Raw genomic sequence first — 22430 nt, 5'->3', positions numbered from 1 at the left:
GCATGTTTCTAAAATTATTTCAAAATATTTTACCTTAAGCTATACGTAACCAAAATATACAAATCACAACTGTCGCCAACGAGTTTTTGCACGATTTTACTTTATTTAAAAAAACAAGTTGATAAAACACCCTTTTCTAAAACATCGATCATCCACTATTTGATAGCTCCACAAATTGTCTTCATCGCATCTCTTGCTTCGGATGAAACACTTCAAAAACAGATTCAGGTATCAATGCCTTTCAGGACATCTACCAGTCTGCGGGTCGATGACAGCAGCACGAAACCTGATTCCTACGGGCGGAATATTTCGATCAACTATATGCGTGTAAATCATGGTTGCGCCGTGTCCGCAGTCTGCATGCAAGATGAGAGGTCCGTTGGTAGGACGACAAATCGAGGCAAAATCCTCACCTAAACGCGGCAGTAGTTTGGTTACCAATAGGCCTGTAGCACATAAACGCATAAAGTGTACATACAAAATGCCTATTACTCGATCCCGATACCATGCCTGAAGTAAATTTTCGCTTCCCTTGTGTCTCACAATCATCATAATTATTATCGTGCTTCACGGAGCTTTGCTAGTATATGGAGCTCATAAAGAACTAAAAGCATATTTTCCGAGTCCTAGATGAGATTCAAGAGCAGGGCAGTGATGATCGTTTTTTTGTCGTTATTGCTATGCGAACGAGACAAAGGTGTGGTCGGATCGCATGAAGGAGCCACATTTTGGTCCTACGTGCAAACGGATAGGGCATAAAAACGGAATTACAGTAAATTATTGTTAATTTACCGCGGTGGAATTCACTGAACTCGTTGATTCCAGAGGCCTGTTAATCGACGGTTGTTAATTCTTAGCGCGCTTTTAATTGATTCTCATGGTAGAACCACATTACTGTCCATGTACGGGAAAATTTAGTAACATCCTGTTCATTTCTTACCTTTTCAGATTTCAAGCATCGATCGCGCCTTCACTTATCCCACACCAAATGACATTCTGTCAGGAAAAGAGTTCCTATCGATTCTCATGGAGACGGACGTTCGAAGCGGCAAAAGTACCAGCGGCAGCACACAAAGTCAATCAACTGCGGTGACAGGCTATCCATATCGAGGATCTCGAAAGTATCATCATTTATTTTACGATCGGTATGACCGTGAGGGCAGTACACTACCAATCGAAGCTTTGTTCACATCCCAGGAAGATCTAACGCCTAGTGATTCTGGATCATATGGACATAGAAGTAGGCATAGACCCAGAAGTGGGAAGTTGCTTTCAAGTTCTACTACCTCGACGACTGAAGCGATTATTGAAGTAGAAGAGTTGCAAGATGGCGTTAGTGAAAGCAACGAAAGTTCCAGCAAAGTGACGGATGGCTACACGATAGAAAGTACGACCATATCAATTACAGAATTGCCAGCGGAAACGGATGCAACTTTCAGTAGTTCAGTAACAGAAATATCAACTATTGCTAACAGTGATCAGCAAGGTGGAGAAAGTCCTGTTGAACCAGCTCAAGACCTCAAACCAGTTCAGCCGAATGAAGAAAATCGATCAATTGATTCAAATTCATATCGAAGTGAACTAGCAATAGATGAAATTCCTCCGTCGGTTGATTCCGACAGCAAAGAGCCTGAGCGTGGAGAATCAAGCAACATCCAACGTGTTGTAGCGATGCCTGGAGCTCAGCAACTCCGAGGTCGAATGCAACGGAAACAAGACACAGTAGCTCCACTCCAGACAGTAATTTATCATGACAAGGAAAACGAAAAAGACCAGCATCATTCCGTATCATATAGCTTTATTGGTGAAACAGCACCGACACTGAAAACGTGGAAAGACATAGACGAAGAATATCTGAAGAAACCATCCCAACTAGATAACAGTACTGTTGAAATGACTGAAAAATCAACAAACGAACCAACAGTCTTAAACTCAGCAAGAATTTGGTCAGAACCTGAGAAGAATTACAGTGAACCAGCTAAAGTATGGTCGGAGCCAGCAAAAATTTATTCAGAGCCAGCCAAATTTTATTCGGAACCAGCCAAAATCTATTCGGAACCAGCAAGAATATACTCGGAACCAGCAAAGATCTATTCCAGGCCTTCTAGCTATTGGCAAACAGCTTACGATCGTCCTTCGTCCGGTACATCTGTTTCATCCACATTCAAACCGTCCAGTCAGCCAAAACGAATTGTATTCAACGACTTGGACAAAATCCCGTACGACGAGTTGAACGCACCAGCGATGGCCGAAGATCCAACATCCATCCACAATGCAATAGGAAAATTTACTCCAAAGCAGACACACGAACCACCGAAACGGTCCAACTATAAACCAACTCCTGATCCAACGGAGATTGTCGATCCGTACGTGGAGAAGCAAGGAACTAGTAACGGCAGCATACCTTCCGTGGTGCGAACCCTTACCCCTACGGCTGGTGGTGCAACCGATGACTCCAAAGTGGGCTACGTGGTTGAAGGGCACAATTATCGCAAGTATCGCGTGGAAGAGAAAACTCCGGACGGGTTCATTGTTGGGGAGTACGGAGTATTGAGTCACAACGATGGTAATCTTCGAGGTGTTCGCTACACGGCAGATTCCGACACCAATCCTAGGCTGATATACGATGCGTTATTGAAATTTCTGTCGCTTTGAGGGATGGAGGGCGTGGTCTGGTGGTAACTGTTGCCAAATAGAGTGAACTATCTCCCCTTGCATGATTCACAATCAAAAGGAAATCGCAACAATTAGTGTAATAATAGACACAAATAAAGACGACATAGTCAAGCTTATGAAATCAAATAGATTCATAAAAATCGCAAACAGTCCAGTCTCATTCGCTAAAAGAAGTGTTAAACATATTAAGACGATGCCATACAAACAACTTTTCAACTTCAATAATTGCTAAATATATTTATAACACTAGCAATAAACTATGTCGTTTATATGTTAGCAATTGGATCGTGTAACAAGTTGAATTTGAATGTGATAGTAGACTAGGGTAATTATTAATTTATTTGTCAGGTTTATTTTCCGAACGGCGATAGTGTCAGGCACAACTCGGAAGCTGCTCAATTTGGAGATTTTTATTTTGAAACATTGTCCACTCAAAATAACGTCTTGCCATATGGATTCGCACTGAAGCATAGCGTAGCACCCAAATAGAGCCATTAGAATAAGGCGTATGTAATGTTTGCCGTAGGATGACAGGGAGAATGCGTATTATCATGTTCCAGCGGTAAAGTTTGAAATTATTGAAATGAAAAATCCTTTTGACATAAGCTAGCAAAGGAGTTCAACAATAAAAAAAAACAATCGAATGAAAGATGTTTGATTCTGACTATCTTTTGCCAAAATTCTTCTGTAATCAAACTATGCTCAATAAACGCTTTTGGAATATTAATAACTGCTGTTTGTATTAAACTTTGTATTATTTTTATATTATTGGAATCGGTAGGGTTTCCACCTCTGCGGATTTGGTCCGGAGACTCTGGTTCTTGAGAGCGATCTCCAGACCTCCAGGTTTTACCTAAGTTTCTCCGGAATGAGTGAGACTATAACTAATGTTAACTTTCTTAGTACTGAGTTTATTTTTTCGTGGCAGTATATGAAAAGCGTAAGTATGGCTATTGCCACATCTTGGCCTTAAAGTAATTTAATTACACTGACTTTTTGTTTCAAGATAGCCGAGATGTGTCTACTGAATATTTCGGATTTCGAACGTAACTTTACTACTGCTTTGGCAAAAAATATTCTGATATTTGGTAAAGTGTTAAATCTTAGTTCCGCAAAGTCAATCAAAATACAATGCTCGTTCGTCGTATCTCCACAGCGAGAGCGGTGGATGGTTCTAGATTTTTTGTTGCTATCTATAGTTTAATGAATCGACAAATAGGCACTGAACAATCGTGAGCATAATGCTTTGCCTAAACATTGCACTCTGTACATTTCCTTATTTTGACATAATCCATGTTTCCCCCGTTTTTAGGCTTTAAAAAAATGTCCAACGGAAAATAGACAGAGAAAGAATGATCGGAACAGTGAGAAAGAAGATACGGCGAAACTTGACATTCAACGTGGAACTGTGATGCCGTAATCACAAATTCCCAACAGTTTCGTGCTCACTGCTGCAGCCCCTGCTAATAGGACCAGTGATGTAACCTCGTTGAAAAATCCTATCATTTCTTGGCAACACTGCTGTAGTTTTTATATTGTGCTTTTGTTGTTACCCTTTAACTTGATATTATCGATGTTATTATTTGTGCTCACAGTAATTTCGTCTGAGTTTTTGCTTCCGTAAAGTCGTTGTTTTTACATGCGACTGAAGGTTTTTTTTGTTTATTTGCTGTATTTTGTGTAGAGATGGGCGAATGAATCGCGAATCGATCAAAAGAATCGACTCTTCAAAAAGAAAGAATGAATCGCGTTTCTTTTTAAAAGAGCTGCGATTCACTGAAGGAATGACAATTTATTATAAACTCAACGAGAACCAAAAAGAACCGAATGAGTGTGCCATGATTATGAATCACTCGAAAATAAACAAACACGATGAACACATGAGCTCTGTTTGTCGTACACGGAATAAAATATCAACACATACAGTGACACAATTTCATATTCGTACACCTCTAGTGTAACTCCGCTAGCGAATGACGGATCTCAATAGTAGCACTTCTGTAATAACATACGTACATGGAACTATTGAGAACCAGAGCTACAGGTCCAAAGCCCTGGTAAAGGAGGATGGTTGTGATGATCCGGGCCGAGATCACCACGTAAAGCAAGGTAGGGCATAACCCCAATTCCAAGGCGTGAAGCGACCCGTGCCGAGGGATGAGTGATCGAGGGGGTGAAAAAGATGCTCGATCGTTAACGGAGCCTGTGGGGTACCTGGGCAACCCCCACAGTAAGCGTCCCTTACCACGCTAATGCGGAGCTCTGGCGTGGCGGACATATATTTCTCGCGCTACTCGTGGGACTATACATGGAGGCAAATAAAAATAAAAACAAACAGACGGAGGTGCCAAACCCCTTCGCAAGAGGTGGTTTGGCGAGGTCTCCCCCCCGTGGGGAGAGTAGTGGAGCGATGAGTGCTGCACCCGAAAGCACCAGTGACCCCCCAGCAGCGGTAGGCAATACCCCTACCAATGCATCGGAGGGGCCAATAGCTGCGATGCGCAAAGTAGCGAAGCAACTCGATTCTATAATCGACTTCGCTAGCGCAAAGCAGAACATAGCCAAGGAGTTGAAGTTGAGCCTTCTGGAGCTCCGGAAAGCTGTTCGTGTCGCAAGACAGGAACAGCAGGCATATGTTGAGAGGGTGGAATGTCGGGAGAGGCCCGACAGAGAAACCCAGACAGTGGCCTCCAATAGGGAGGAAAGAGAGAAGGTCAATAGAGGTTCACAGACAGTGGCCTTTACCTTCTACGGAGCAGCCACGTCGATCGGAGCGGCGACCGAGTTCCCCTCGAAGGGAAAAGGAAAGGGCAATCGCAAGACGGCATCGAACGCGAAGCGCCCTAGGAAGTCGCCAGGAGAGGGTGCCAAAACCGACACCACTCGGCGTGCAACCGTCAAGGTCAAACGCCGCCTGGGTGAGGTAAGCGAGGGCGAGAGTGACCTCGCTGTGGATAGCGATGGTACCAGCAACCCGGCACGACCGGGGCAGGGGGGCTCAAACCCCTGGACGATGGTCACCAAGAAAAAGCCGGCACCGAAACCGGAGGTACCGCGGCCTGCGAGGAAGGCCAAGGACAGAGGCGAAGCCTTGTGGTTAAAAACCGACAAGGACAAATACGCCGATGTCCTTAAATCGATGAAGGCGGCCGAAAGCCTCTCGGCCCTTGGGCAGGATGTGCGTAGCGTAAGGCGCACCAACACGGGAGAGATGCTCCTGGTGCTGAAGCGAGGCGCACAATCAAGTGCAGTATATAAGGCCTTGGCCCAAGAGGTCCTTGGTGAGGGCGCCCAAATCAGGTCGCTAGGTGCGGAAACAACTCTCCAGTGCAAGCACTTGGACGAGTTCACGACCGCAGAAGACGTCGTCGCAGCCGTCAAAGAGCAATGCGGCGTCACAATCGAGCGGGCCTCTGTGCGATTGAGGGACGGACCCTCTGGCACCCAAGTAGCCTACCTCAGGCTACTGAATGCGGATGCCAAAAAGGTAACCGAGAAAGGGAAGCTGAAGATCGGCTGGTCGGTATGCCCTATTAGTATACCCCAGCCGCCTTCAGTGGACAGGTGCTATCGGTGCCTAGAATCCGGCCATAAAGCTTACGAATGCAAAGGCATAGACAGGAGCAAGCTATGTCGTAGATGCGGCGAGGAGGGGCATAAAGAGCGGGGGTGCACTAAGGCATATAAGTGCCTTATCTGCACCGCTAAGAAGCAAGCCCATAAACATGCTATGGGCGGACCTTCGTGTCCCTTCGGCGAGTTCAATAAGAAGAAGCCGTGAGAGTCACACAGCTAAATCTTAACCATTGTGCAGCAGCCCAACAGCTGCTGTGGCAGTCGGTCTCGGAGTCGAGGACAGATGTCGCCCTCTTATCAGACCCGTACAGCATCCCTGCCGGCAACGGCAATTGGGTGTCGGACGGGTCTGGAATGGTGGCAATCTGTACAACGGGAAGGTTCCCGGTTCAAGAGGTAATACACCCCTCCGCCGAGGGTGTGGCGATTGCCAAGATCAATGGTGTGTTCTATTGCAGCTGCTACGCCCCACCAAGGTTGCCAATAGAACAGTTCTACCAGATGATCGACAGGCTCTCGTCGGACCTCGTGGGCCGGAAACCGGTAGTAATAGCGGGAGACTTCAACGCTTGGGCAGTGGAGTGGGGCAGCCGCTGTACAAATAGCAGGGGTCAAGCGCTAATGGAAGCGTTTGCGAAACTCGATACTGTGCTAGCTAATGATGGCTCCGCTAGTACATTCCGTAGAAACGGAGTGGAGGCGTGGATTGATTTGACCTTTGCCAGCCCGAGTCTGGCTCCAGGCATGGAATGGAGGGTAGACGAAGGCTACACCCATAGCGATCATTTAGCAATCCGCTTTAAGATCAACTATGGTGTGCAGCATCCGAGGGCGGGAGATCCCTGTCAGGTACGCGGGTGGAAGTCCAATCACTTCGACAGCGAAGCTTTCACCGCGGCCCTGGGACTGGAGGCCAACACCGACAGTCTAAGCGGGGATGCGCTGGTAGCTGTTCTATCACGCGCGTGCGACGCCACTATGCCGAGAAAAACACTGCCAAGAAACGGTAGATGCCCGGTATACTGGTGGAGTGCCGAGATTGCAGCTCTACGGTCAGCCTGCCTCAGAGCTAGACGTAGGATGCAAAGAGCTCGCACCGAGGATGCAAGAGAGAACCGCCGTGAAGTGTTTCGAGCTGCGAAATTAGCCCTTAACAAGGCTATTAAAAGCAGCAAGAGAGCGTGTTTCGACAACCTGTGCGAGAGTGCCAACGCGAATCCGTGGGGTGACGCCTACCGGATTGTGATGGCCAAGACCAAAGGGGGCTTCTCACCCCCAGAACGGTCTCCGGACCGGTTGGCAACGATTATCGAAGTACTCTTCCCGTCTCGAGCCACAAGCCCCTGGCCACCTGCACTACGAGACAGTGCGGGCACGGTCGAAATGGTGGCTCCAGTGACGAATGAAGAACTACTCGCAGTGGCTAAATCCCTAGCAATGAACAAAGCTCCAGGGCCGGATGGAGTTCCAAACAACGCTCTTAAGGCAGCGATCATAGCGAACCCGAACATGTTCAGGCTAGCTATGCAGAGATGCCTTGATGAGTGCCGTTTCCCCGATAGATGGAAAAGGCAGAAACTGGTGCTGTTGCCGAAGCCCGGGAAGCCGCCGGGCGACCCATCGGCGTACAGACCAATCTGTCTGATAGACACGACTGGCAAACTGCTTGAGAGGATCATCCTCAACAGGCTCACCCCGTACGCGGAAGGTACGGACGGTCTGTCAAGCAACCAGTTTGGCTTTCGGAAGGGTAAGTCCACAGTGGACGCTCTCAACTCAGTGATAAATACTGCCGAGATAGCGATCCAACGAAAAAGGCGAGGTATTCTATACTGTGCGTTAGTGACACTTGACGTGAAGAACGCATTCAACAGCGCAAGCTGGGATGCCATCGCGCTCTCGTTACACCGGCTTAGCCTACCGGTGGGTCTGTACCGGATCCTGGAAAGTTACTTCCAAAACCGCGTACTGCTATACGAGACCGATGCCGGTCAGAAAAGGGTTCCGATTACCGCCGGAGTCCCGCAGGGCTCGATCCTAGGCCCGGTGCTATGGAACCTCATGTATGACGGGGTTCTGAGACTGAAGTTCCCTCCTGGGGTCAAGATCGTCGGCTTTGCCGACGACGTAACCTTGGAGGTCTACGGGGAGTCAATTCCTGAGGTAGAACTAACCGCAGAACACGCGATTAGCACGGTGGAGGAATGGATGAGCGCGAGAGGCCTGGAGCTCGCTCATCATAAGACGGAGGTAGTTATCGTCAACAACCGCAAGTCGGCACAACATGCAGTTATCCATGTGGGAGAAGTCGCGATCACTTCACAGCGAAGTCTGAAGTCTCTCGGAGTCATTATAGACGACAAGCTGACCTTCGGCAGCCATGTCGACTATACGTGCAAGAGAGCGTCGACTGCTGTTGCGGCACTATCGAGAATGATGTCCAACAGCTCAAAGGTGTGCGCCAGTAGACGTAGGTTACTGGCAGGCGTTGCCGTATCTATCCTCAGGTACGGCGGCCCGTCATGGTCAAGAGCACTGAGGGTAACCAGTTACCTACAGAAACTGGAGAGCACCTACCGCGTGATGTGCCTCAGAGTGATATCTGCCTACCGCACGATATCACACGATGCATCCTGCGTGATAGCGAGCATGATGCCAGTCGGGCTGGTCATTCGGGAAGATGAGGAGAGCTTTGAGCTACGTGGAAATAGGGGAGCCCGCGAGCGCACCAGGGTGACCTCGGTCGCCAGATGGCAGCGTGAGTGGGACAACTCCTCGAAAGGTAGGTGGACCCACCGGCTGATACCTAGCATATCGAGCTGGGTGGGAAGACCCCATGGGGAAGTTCACTTCCACCTGACACAATTCCTGTCAGGCCATGGCTGTTTCCGTCAGTACCTCCACAGGTTCGGCCACGCGGAGGTCCCAGTCTGCCCAGACTGCCCAGGTGTAGATGAAACTCCCGAACACATACTGTTCGTATGTCATCGGTTCGACGTCGAAAGAAGAGCAATGCTTGACGTCTGTGGCTGGGACACAACCCCGGATACCCTTATCCAGCGGATGTGTCAAACGGTGGAGAAGTGGAACGCAGTCTCGGCTGCTACCATCCAGATTGCCAGTAGGCTACAGGTAATCTGGCGAACCGAGCAACAGACGGCGGGCACGGCTAACTAGTGATTGGTTAGCTGGAGCGAAAAAGGCCAAGCGCAAAATAAGAGAGTGAATGGTCTGTTCATGCCGAGGTAGGTTGGCGCAGCGAATGGCAACCGCGTAAGGGGTAAACCCAGCCACCCCGAAGCAAGACAGAAGAGTGAGTGTATAGGCGTATAAGTGGACTGCCTCATGCCAAGACGGGAGGGTCGTAGCGTAGTATGTTGGAACTAAGCTATCGATGCCTCATGGCGTGGCAGAGGAGTGAAAGGGTGAGCATCCAAGTCAGTCTCACATTGCATGTTAAGGGTGAGCAGAAAAGTCAGCCTCACAGGTTGGTAGAGGCTAGCACAAAAGTCAGCCTAGCAAGGAATGAAAAAGGTGAGCACAAAAGTCAGCCTCGCATGGTATGTCAGAAGTGGGGCCTAAGGAAAATGTCCCACATGGGATGCCAGAGGGAGTGACAAAGGTACAATAGAGTGGCACGATTGAGAGTGAATCAGGTGATAGGGTGAGCACCCAAGTCAGCCTCACATGGATGGGTAGGGCGAGCACAAAAGTAAGCCTAGCAAGGAATGAGTAAGGTGAGCACACAAGTCAGCCTCGCATGGAACGTAAAAGGTGAGCACAAAAGTCAGCCTCATGTGGGAGTGTTTGAGAGTGAATCAAAGTGTGATTGAGAGAGCACCCAAGTAAGCCTCATACAGGATGTATGATCGCGTGAGTGAGAGTGAATGAGTACATTCAGTACAGCCATCCCCCCAGAAGTAATACCGAGAGGTAGTTCCTGGGAGGAATGATGGCGGAGCCCAATGGAGTTTAGTCGGTATTAATGGCTGGTCACCATTCGAGTCCGACACGCCCCCAGTGCACCCCGTGTGGTAGATTGGACCCTACCGTTAGCACGTGTACTGGGCTAGGACATAAAGGTCTTCTCCATTGTAAAAAAAAAAACACCTCTAGTGTATATGTTTAATATTGTTTCATAAATGTTTGCGCTATTTAATATTGTTTTGCATATGTGGTAGTAGAATCATCATCTGTCATTTTCTTATCATATGTAATCTAAAGTGTGCTAGTTTCCGTACACTACACATAAAAAAACCATTACTTGGTGTGAAAATGGCACAATTTCATATTCTTACACTTTCGAAAAGTCAATTAGTTTGTAATTTAAGACCAGTTACTTCTTTATTTTTTGTTTTACTTAGAAAAATAGATTTTATGACTACAGAAAAATGTGCATTGGCACAGTTTCCTCTACACTAGTTTAAGAAATTCTCTCAAATTAACGTAATGGTAAAAAAGTAAACTAACTGCCATTATGGGACGGAAACTAATTGTTACTCACCGAAATGAAGCTAAATCACTTTATGAAACATGTCGTTAAAAACTTTGATGTGGCGAAACGTGGAGCAGATATTTCGAAAATCTTGAACTGTAAAAAATTTACGATAAGGGAAAAACGATTTTTAATTAAAAAATTTGGGAAAATCGAGTAATTAATGTGGTAAATATATTGAATCATAGCATTTAAGTATAAGTCAGCTCTGGTACGGTTCGTAATGTATGGAGAACGGACAATTACAATGCCTGTGTTCTGAGCAAGAACCCGTTCATCAATGAGAAAAACAAAGAATTCATTTTTTATTTACTGAACAATATTGAAACATTTTATTGGAATTTTGGAAAGTCTACGAGTCCAAACTCAACATCTTTGACTCAAATGGCTGTTGTTTCGAGTGGAGAAAATCGAACTCAAACCTGTACGTAAAAGCCTTATAACAGCAGCTAAGCGCAGGGACAGTGGAGTTATTGTATGGGGTATTATATGTCCCCTAGAAGTGCTAGAAATTTGGTCTTCGTTGATAGAATGACGGATTAGAATGTGTATTTTAATATGAATATCTTAAAATAAATTTTAAAGCAAAGCTTCCGTTAAATGGTACTTTTACTAAGAAATGGTGGATACTGGAAATTCGATCAGGAGAAGAACCTAAAGCATAAGGCGTGCAAAAAACGTTTAGAGTAAATTTTTAATTGTTTAAATGATATGGATTCTCCACTGCGGACTCCGTTTTTAAATTATTAGAAAAATTAATCAGAGTACTTGGATAAAAAGTGCGATACTATCCGGATTATAACGAGAATGATCTTAGAAATTACTATTTAGAAGAATGAGATAAAATTTAAGTTGAATACACACAAAAACTAGTGGTCAGCATTCAAATACGATTGAAAACTGTAGTTACAAGCAAGAGCTACCACACTGAATATTTATTATAGAAATTTCAATAAATTTTTAAAAAAATATGTATGCTGTACGAATATGAGATTAATAGCGGTAAGCTTGAATCTAGTTGGTACCGCCACACGGTACTATCTTTGATTTTAGGCCTGAGTTTAGTCCGGCCTAAGACGTTAGTACCTGTCATTGTAGAAATGGCTGCATCCTGAAGCCAAATGAAAACAGTGTAAAAGGCCGCCATGTTCCTCTTGCATACATCTCAATAATTTGAATCAACTTTTCGAACTTTATGTGCAATGTTATGGCCCATGTTGCACACAAACCATATGAGGGCAAGTAAGCAAGTTTTATCCCGTACGAAAAACAGGTGTAATCGAATTTTAAATGCATTTTTTTCAATATTCTTTATCGTCCTATATCTAGAAGGTGCTACACGCTCATTTCAAAACGCCACATCGAAGAGTTATATTGCAGGTTAGCAGAAGTCGAATCAAACTGACGGACGAAATTTTATAATTGGATTCAGAGATGAAAATTGTTTTCGTTCGTTAGTTTACCTATGGCTATCAAAATGAGTGAAGTTTAATTTGCTCGCAATTTTTTAGTTATTTTTACCTTAGGAAAAGAATATATAATCACAATTTGTTCTCTTTTCTAGTTGTATCTTCTCACAAAGAACACCATAAGAAAGTGGAAGTTTATTTATATTTTTACTGCTTTTGAAAGAGTTCAAAACTAAGATTGAATAAAAAATTGTAAATGAAGCCATGCCATATAGCCTAAGTAACACTTTTAAATATGACGGCAAACAAACTGTTACAAATATTCTCATTTTGATCGTTATTTAAATGTTATCGGAGCTTGCTTGTATTGTTTCGTAATTTATAATTTTCTAGTATATCTTGTACTATTTGCATTTCCGCTGTAGTGCAAATTTTAGTTTAATTCTTTATGATAGAACAGATACGCACAGGGTATGAAAGAGCTGTGAAAGCTGAGACTAGACAGATGACTCGGCAAAATGACGCAAAAAGTTGAATACGGAAAAATCGCTTGAATCGTGTCGGAACTTAAGGGGGTGCAAAGATTCTTTGTCTTTTCAGTCATGCGCCACATCGAAATCTTGTTTTGCGGTATATACCATAACTCAAAATCTACTGGACAAACGTTGAGACATTTGCACAGTTGTTTTCACAGCATTTCACAAGTAATTAAGGGAGCTTTTATTTTTTGGTCGATTTTCGATTTTTTCGTAGTACTTTGAAACCAAAATCCGATTATTGCTAAAACAACGATTAACATGTTATTGTAAAATAATAATATTTAGCAGTTTGCAAAAAGCTCTTGTAGTTGCCTGGGCAATGATGTGAAGAAGAAGAAGAATTGTGCATAATTCAGAACGATTGGTCCAAGAAATTTTGTCTGCATCCAGTACCAGGTTCAATTTGTAAATTTATAATTATCAATTCATTATCAGACAGATGGCAGACTATAGGAAGTAACTAATTATAATTTTTATTAATTAAAATTACTGGACTTTTGGTATTTCAGGCATGATTGGATAATCGTGCTGATAATTTGAATTACTTCATTTTCAGCAAAGTAGGTCTGCCAAATTCTATATGCATGGTTAGTAGACTAGTTGGGTAGGATGGTATAATAAGCCCCACCAGCCTAAAATTTCAGATTTCTATTCCATGGACGACATAATTATCTGAAGCAAATAAATAATTTTTATGGCATTTTTCATGTGTTGCAGAACAGCAACTGATACAAACTTTTCAAAAGATGTAAGCTTCCACTCTTTTTCTATAAGCATTTGATTTAATTTGGAACAGTCAGATTTGGCTGAACTGACAAACTACTAAGTGTAATGTTAGAGAAGCTCTTCAAGCCCTTGGAGAGGCTAGCGCCTAACAATACAACTCTATAACGTTCTCGATAGTATACACCATTATTAGCAAAATAACGTTTTAGTCAATTATGGATCTTAAATAATAATTTGTTTAAGCGGTTACTCCACTGTAGAATTTTAAAACAATTGATTTTTTATTTATTAGTCTAAAATGTGCTTTAGGATGTAAAAAATGATATCCCAAAACATGGAGAACGAAAACAATTCAAAAATATAATTTTCAATTTTGCCGCAACGCCTCTTATGTATAACCCATGTGTACTGCAAACTTTAACCGCGTTTTTCTCGAAGCCACTGGCCGGAAATGTAACTCGAGCAAATGATTTTTGGTCGCTTTGAAATTTTCACAGTATATTCAAAATTGATTTTTCTAGTCAGGTACGCAGGATTAAATTGTTTACTGCTTACCTTTTTATTGAATAACGATTTTGTGTAGATTTTTATGACATTCTCTATGTTTTTTCACTCAAAACTGCGTCTAATACCAAAATATCGAAAAAATTCTACGTACATCGCTATTGACATAAGCAATCAGAAAAACTTTAGTTTTTGGCGCCAGGTCAAAAATCACGGGAGATAGATTTTCGACCGTGGACCCCTTCCAAAAAACGCGCATGACGTGAAAATGCTGCAGAGCCGCCATCTTGTGATGAAATTGCTCGAAGAAATTATTTTATTTGATACAATACTTATGTTATAAATCCCATTCAACAAGATGTCGATTCACCATTTTATTGAGCAATAAAAAAATTCTCGAAATAATCAGACTATTAAATGGCATAAACAGTGAATTTTAAATTAACTTTATTGTACAGTTTTTTAACATAGCCGTGTATTGCTGATCAGAACGCAGCAATGCAAATAGCAGCATCATGTTACCGGAAGAAGACAAAAATATGCAAAAAATTGTCATGCTTCTCTTGCATACATTTCGTTATTTTCAATCCTCTCTTCGGCTTTCTTTTGGATAAATATGGCTTTCTTTGCTCGCAATAAAGATGGCAATAAATAAGCCAGTTTATCAGGTAGGAAAGACAAACACTGTCGAACTACACTAATAAAATAAAATACCAATTAATGCGTAGAAAACTACGCATTTTCAATAAAAGTGGAATAACCCATTTAGTGGGTAAAGAGTTCGTATCCATAAATGAATACAGCTTTTGTACGTCAACCTGGGTATGTTTTACCCTTTATTTTTCGCAGACCTGTTACAACAAATCGCGTGAAAAATATCCATTCATGAAAATCGCGCCAGAATGAAAAATTCTGTCAATAGAATTATTTCTGAATTAAAAAAAAACATAAAATAACATTCATTTCACATTATTGTCTCCTTAACTACTTAACAAAATAAAACCCAATGGCTGGATCTTTTGGCTGCTCTAAAAATGCCAAACGCATATTTGCAACCTCCTCAGTAGTTTAAACATGCAGGCCGGTAATTTGCAGCTTCCGCTACGAACCTTAGTTTTGCAGGTTAACTCGCTTAAAATAATTCTTAATGACTTTTAACTCATTATTAAGATCAGTATATCCATTGACATTATCTCATCGAGTAGTTGTGAAATGAATAAAAAGCACCAATGGTTATAAGCAATAAAATACCCATTTTTTGACAGCTCATAAAATGTGTAAAGTTTTTTTACCGTGTTTATCTACCCGCATTTTTTTTATTTCCTCGTTCTTTCCTTCTCTCTACACGCTTGATTCCAATTGCACATCAAAGGGTTACAGTAGAGCACGTTTAGATAAATTGAGATCTATTCAATCAATTCAGATTAAAGTTGTTTTTGTGAATTAGAAACAGAACTACAATAAGAATTGTTTTGATTATTTTCTTTTTGCTTATCTAGCGGGAATAAGCGGGACCATTTAATTCGTTAATATAAATCGATAACATATTTTCACGAATGATTGCCCATATATCTATTGTATCACACATCAAAGAAAGTAAATAACGAAAGAAAATTATTGTTTTTAGGGGATAGATCCAAACAAATGACAATTGCATATAGATCATAAAATGCAATATTTTATTACAATATTTACTTACACTGGTCGTTAGCAAATTGAATCAGAATGTTAACAGCTTAGAAATTAGCGCCACAAATACCCTAAGCTAAGAGTAAATAATAGATTTTAAATATGTGCAATGTTCCAATAAGAATAAAATCACATAAAACTTCTGAATACAAAATGTTTTGAAATTTATTGTGAACACAACGGTGATCAATATATTTATTTCGATTTTTGGCATAAATCGTTCCAATTTGCATTGATGCATTATAGAAATATATCTATATTCTGTCTGCCACAGTGCAAAAAAAAAACGCTCAAGAATATAAATGATCATTCTGTCAAAGTTTAATTTTCTGTTTGATCTTTGTTTTCTTTTTATTTAAACCTCGCTGAAAAACGTGTATAATTTTAATTCGCAGACCTTCATTGATAATTGATCTTTATTCCAAACTTGTGAAAATTCACTTGAAACGAAAATAAATGTTCTCCCCCACGTCGATAGGTATCATGTTCAATTAGAATGACACTCACAGTTCATTTTAAATTCAAATTGAAATATATTAACCAATTATTTAATCAAAGTATGAAATCCCGACAAACATATAATTCTAGCTTAAAAGCCAACTGTCAAAATTCTCTTTGAAAGGGAATTCCGGACAAACCGTTACTCACCAATCACAGATGTTGGCAGTAAACAAAAGAGAAAAAAAATTCTCTTCCATTAACTGCTATGAACTGTGTTTACCAGCGACGGTTTGTCCGGAATTTCCCTTCAAAGAGAATTTTGACAGTTGGGTTTTAACCAGTAATCATATTTTTGTCGAGAAATAACTATCATGGCACCAATTACAACCGATGGTTTAACCTACAGACACTTTATATAACAGACTAGCGGAGAGAAAAACAGTAAAACTAGCAACCAAAACCCTCATGCTCCTTTGGTTGCACTTTTTGACAGTCCGTTTGGCTGCAATTTTTGACACTTCGCTAGTCTGTGTATAAAGTGTCTGTAGTTTAGCCACCTCTAACTCGACGAGCGCCTATTCAAACTGAATAAAAACATACATATGTATATCAATTTATTTTCTTTTGTGCATATTATGTCACTACAAAGTACTGCACATCATCGGCCAACTTTCAACTATCCAACACGTTAAAGTTCTATGTTCAGAAACATATCGGCAACAAGTTGACAAAATTGTTCTCAAACCCTATGGAACGAGATATTTGATGAAGAAAAGCTATTTTACTGCAAGAAAATATCGGAATGAATTTACTTATTTTCTTTAACTTGAATTTGTTGTTTTTTAACATTGACGTGTAACGCAGATCAGAACGCAGCCATATATGATTAAAGCTTACCAAATATTTTAGGCCGGTTTAAAAGTTAGTCCGGTTTAAAAACAGTTAGTACGGCTTTGTGCTTACGGCTATAAGTGTACTATCTTTAGAATTATGGTTATTTTTGAAAAAATGAGCGTTTGTAGTACAAAGATAATTATTGTATCTTCCCTATGCTGTCTAGTAAACTATTTTTATATAAATAAAATGTCTCGTAAACTAATTTTTGTACTTGTAAAATGCATATAAGCATTCCGCATAGCGGTGTACGAAAATGAGGTTGTGTCACAGTAACTAATTTAAATTTTATAATAGTTGTAATTTCAAGGCAGAAACCAATCTTGAAAATGGCAAAAATTTGGTGAAAAATAGAAATTTTTATTTCAAATGAGTGCAGAACTCTCTAAACTGAAAAATTATCTCAAAAACTGAACGTAGGGGTTAGGTATTTTATACAAAGAATGTGTATTCAAAATTTGAAATATATCGGTTAAGTAATGTTTGAATGACAGTTAACACCGCAAATCGTGCTTTTCCAGAGACATTCTACAAAAACTTTCGTCGCCGAGCCGCTTGTCGCTGTTTTTGCATATAAAAATAACATAATAATATTGAAATGATACATTGTAATGTACCAAAGTTTTGATCCATTCGCTTCACCCAAATTTCTAAAAATAAATCGCAAAAAAGTGTTTTTTCCTGCTGAAACTCTAACGCACCCCCGTACCCATCCCGTCTTAACGCCTTATAAATATATTTTTCCCGTTTCAGCTCAAACTGTTTCCCGATTCAGTTTAGTGAGTGAATCGGGCACGATTCACTCTCCAAACTGAATCGGTTTGCGCATCTCTAATCTTGTGTATCGAGTGAAAATTATCCCGAAGTGTTGTTTTTGTTTGTAGCTTAATTCATGGGAGTGTCATACAACCTACATCGCTACTACGATCAGCTGTTGTTTTTTTTCCAATTTTTTGACATGCCGATCCCTTATGTGAGCGAACATGAATTGTGGCCGCCGCCAAAGAAAGATGATCGAAGCGGAGCGCATTACGTGCAGCGCCTCGTTCCATACAATTTGCGTCAAAGTCGACAAAAAAGATAAAAGTTCTTTTTGGATGTGCTATAAATGTGTTCAATTCAGTCTACTTTCTACCTCTCCTGCAGTCAGACCTACAATTGAGCCAAGTGAACAACGGGCCTCTCGATCTAGTGTGCATTGTCTCGAGAACAAAGGAAACATCGGATTATTATTGTCATTTAGAGTAAAGGAAAGGTCCACTCCCACCAATTTTGTTTAATGCGACGAAGTTTTTTTTTTAATTAGAATACCTTCTGAAGGTAAAAATGCAACATAGACTTACGGAAATCTTGTACCTTCAGTATCATCATCGCAATGCAATGTTAATATCATTCAACACGTTAGCACAAGTCGAGCGTTTCATTTTGCAGAACAATTTAAAACACGAGGTTGAATGTGACAACGTTGGAATTAAGATAGACGTAAGGCTCCATGACCTATCACCTCGTAGCCCTCCTGAGCCAAACTATTCCCGGGTACTCCTAACGGCGTTGAGTCAGCACGCTATCCAACCCTTGCTGCGTAACGCCAATGCCGGAACCCGTCGAGGCGTGAACCGATCCGGAGATTCCAAAACGTGACTCGCATTTCTTCACAGCCAACCTTGCAGGATTTTTAATCGACGTGAAACTTCTTGTCGGAGTTGCTATCTTAGTGCTCGTTTCTCAATGCGTTACTTGTCCACATACGATTGTCGCCGTGCTGGAACCCGTCTGGACGTGAACCGATCTACAGGAGCGAAGAGAGCTGGCTCGCATCCCATTACGATCACACTCTTAGGGTTTTAACCGACTTGAACCACTCGCCCATATCTTGCTAGTTGGTGTTGTCAGCTTGCTGTTCTATTCGCCACCTTCTCTGAAGTTCCGACAGTATTTGTGTCCTGACTCTTCTGATGGCATTCCATGTACCCTCGTCTCAACACATCTCTGCCACAATATTCTCTTTGTTAAGTGAGGGTAACTATCTTCCTTCGCCCTGCGTCATTCGCGTTTATGCACTCCATACAAAAGGGTAAAATAGCGTGTCTGAACCGATGAAGGTACTGTTTAAAACAACCGTGACGAGACAGGAACTATGTCAGATAGGTTACTTCACCATACCTACTATTTACCGAGATCGAGAGAACCGGTTTAAGTCTGTGAGTCCACCTACCTTTTTCCGACGAGTCCCAATCATGCTGCCATTTGGCCATCGAGTCAGCTCTCATTGTTTTCCTTATTGCCCTGGTCCCCTTCGGCTTTTAGCAATGGATATCTTCCACTAGGATAATGCCAATAGGGATCATTCCCAACGATAACACAGACTGCCTCTGATGAAAACGTCCTGTTTTCGCTTGTGACCCGCTGCTTCACGTGTGGCAATTTTTGACATGAAGACTGATATCGCCAAACTTAACTCTGCTATTGGCACGCTAACGGCAAAAGTCTATGAAAATCTTGCTGCACCGCTACTTTCCCTTGCTAATCCGTGGATATTTGCTGTACGTAACAACACATTATTAAATTCAGCCAAACGCCAACGAGGAAGTGATGGGTTGGCAGTTAATATAGATCCAAAACCGCAAATCTTGAAAGGCACACGTGATACAAAAGGTTCTATCCAGACGGTGAATATGAATGGTTATTCACCGTTTGGGTTTACTTATCTGCATTTCACTTTCGACGATCAAATTGCTACTCTAGCTCGAGCTGTCGTCTAGCTGCAAAACTTCCTATAGATACGAATCTCTACCCGCTCCATGAGGAACTAGGAATCAGAATATATTGGCTCAAATGGCACGTTCCCTGTATGTAGTCGGGAATTTGTGCCTTGCCGTGTCTTCTCATCATTTCTAGAGCGGAAGTAAAGCAGAAGCAGGAGGGAGGAAGTGGAATTGGAAGGGTGGGAAAAATAACAGCGCACAAACAGCAGTTAAATTACGTAATACGTATCTTATAATGTTCATTTTAGAAGCGAACCCCTCCCGAAATTTTTTTCCGGATCCGCCCCTGGCGCTACTGCTGGGCAGTTGCATATCAGATGGTATGGGATTCTGTAGTCGGATTTACGAAGATTGCATGAAAATGGCTCACCGCGATGAATTGTTGCCATGTGATAATTGAGTTTGCAGTGGCCGGTTAAAGTCTTGGTCAGCATGCCGCAGTGAAGTTTCGTTCCGAAATCAGTGAGTAGAAACACCTTTGTTTGACAACAAGATTGAAGATTTCTCCAACAATTGCGGTGCTCGGACGAAGCCAAGGACCGTAATACTTTTGTTATCCAACTTGTCGAAATTGGTAGGGTTGACTCAGGACCAATGAAGACAATCGCTGCACCAGCGGTGGTCAGCTCGTCAGCCCATTCATTTGGGTTCGGCATGCGATCACTAGGTTGGACCGTGATTTGTCTGAGCTGAATGCCTTGATTGCAACCTGACCACGCCAATCTCATATCCCGTAGCCAGACAACCACTCTTCTCGAGAGGGAATCTTCACATGAACTGTCTTTGCATGTGAGTTTAATATCGCTGGGAGCAATAATATCTTTACCCGATGTTACCATTTGTGACCACAGTCGTGTATGACTGGTAGTACGATCAACATGGTTACTCTTCCAAAGCCCAGTAATCTGCAGTATGTATGCACATGATAGTGCTTTTTGTTTGAGGTGTACGTGTAATGGTTTCATGCAGGTCCGTGCGCAAAGGGGGGGGGGGGGGGGGGGGGTTGGGGGTTCAAGCTGCCTCATGAGGGTTTTGAATTACTTTTAAAAATTTATTAACTTCCTGTTCAGGAAAAAATATACTGCAAACCGTTTTGACATATAAAATGTCATTTGAGTTCGGTCACTTTAGAAACAAATCAATGAAGAAACCAAGGACGAAACTTTGCGAGGGTGGCTGGAATGGAAAGCGATGTATGTCAAGTTGGACGGCTTCTCTGAAGTATCGGTTCACGTTTCGACAAGCTTCGATATTAGCAAAAGTAGTGAGTAGACAGCAGATGTCGGTCAGCGGGCTAGCAACGGCAGCTAAAGAGGAAAAACACGAAGTGGGAGAAAATTGGGCTATCGTTGTCTAGAGCTATTTTACCACCGATGATTATTTCGTTGGAGTGGCAGTGAAACGGATCGCGAAAATCAGCATCGGTAAAATACCGCCGCCGAGAAGTTCTCAGCACCTAGTTAGCTGATAAACAGGGACGACTAGCATCAAGAAGGATAAGAAGCCCAGCGAAGGTAGTTGTAAACTGATGTAAATCCTTATGGTCGACGCCTCCGGATCGGTTCATGTCTCAACAGGTGACGATATTTGCATCTGACCTGAGTAGGTCAGATATATCGCGAAGGAAAAGTAGCTATGGATAAAAACATGATGATTAACACAAAACAAGCAAGAACACAATCCTTACTAGAGCAATACTTAACGGTTGCTCCGGATGGTTAAGGACTGAGAGATACAAGAGGTTTCGGTTTAGTCGGTTGACTTAACAACTACTACAAACCACTCCGAATCCACCACAAGCCAGCAGGAAACGCTCAGTGGTCGGAAATGCCAAAAACGTGTACTTAATTCACTAGAGGCATAACCATCGAATATATTCACAGGGAGGAATTGTTCGTATGAATATTCCCCACAATCTGATAAAAATTAAATTGAGGCATGGCTTACTATGATTGAACTAGAAAAATTAACTTATACTGACGAGGTAGAAAGTTGGTGTCTTCGACAAAGTTTTAGAAATGCACATAATGAAGAATTTTGTTGAGCAGCTTGAACTTGTAGGACTCAAGGTTATAGATTTATAAAGCGTTTTCTAAGGCAACCTCCTTAAATTTAGCTTTTTAATATAACTTTTTTCGTTGTGACTTTTCGTGCAAACGATGTTCTAGACAAATGTTGAGGTATTAAAACCACATAATATTTTTGAAGACTAAAAAATTGTAAAAATTAAATTATTATTGAAGTTAAAGACTGCATGTAAAAAATCTACCTGAAATCGGCGGCGCGACACACAACACTTGCAAAAATACTCATTCGTTTTAGAGTTATTGAAGAATTTTAATTTTTTTACATCAACTTCGACTGCGTATGAGAGAGAAAGATGCAAACCAAAATGGACGAGCAGGCACTATTTTCAATGTCCTACGCATAATAAAGGTAAGAAGGTTTGATGCGTGGTACTCTAGAACCCTATGAATAGGGTAAGCTCACTTTGTAATGTTTTATAACTTTTCTATATAAAAATCAACGAAATTGTTTTTTCTGCTTTTTTTGGTAAAATTTTGTAATTAATGGTAAAAAATGTTAAAATCTTCAATAACTTTGAAACAAATGAGTATTTTTACTTACAGTCTTCAACAATATTATGTAGTTTTAATGCCTCCATATTTATTTGGAACATCGTTTGCACGAAAAGTCAGAATGGAAAAAATATGTT

General features: G+C 41.8%; 1 protein-coding gene across 1 annotated transcript in view; it reads left to right on the top strand.

Moving 5' to 3' along the window:
* The window catches only part of LOC131677193 (uncharacterized), a 63511-nt gene extending 60176 nt beyond the window's left edge, over positions 1 to 3335 (top strand). Inside the window, exon 2 of the mRNA XM_058956901.1 lies at positions 949 to 3335. Coding sequence (XP_058812884.1) covers positions 949 to 2655 — 1707 coding nt within the window. The 3' untranslated portion in view covers positions 2656 to 3335. The remainder of the gene's footprint in view (positions 1 to 948) is intronic.
* The last annotated feature ends 19095 nt before the right edge of the window (positions 3336 to 22430 follow it).

The sequence above is a fragment of the Topomyia yanbarensis genome, chromosome 1 (genome assembly GCF_030247195.1).
Source record: "Topomyia yanbarensis strain Yona2022 chromosome 1, ASM3024719v1, whole genome shotgun sequence".
Lineage (NCBI taxonomy): Eukaryota > Metazoa > Arthropoda > Insecta > Diptera > Culicidae > Topomyia > Topomyia yanbarensis.
Note: the sequence above shows the minus strand (reverse complement) of the source record. Positions and strands in the feature narration are given on the sequence as shown.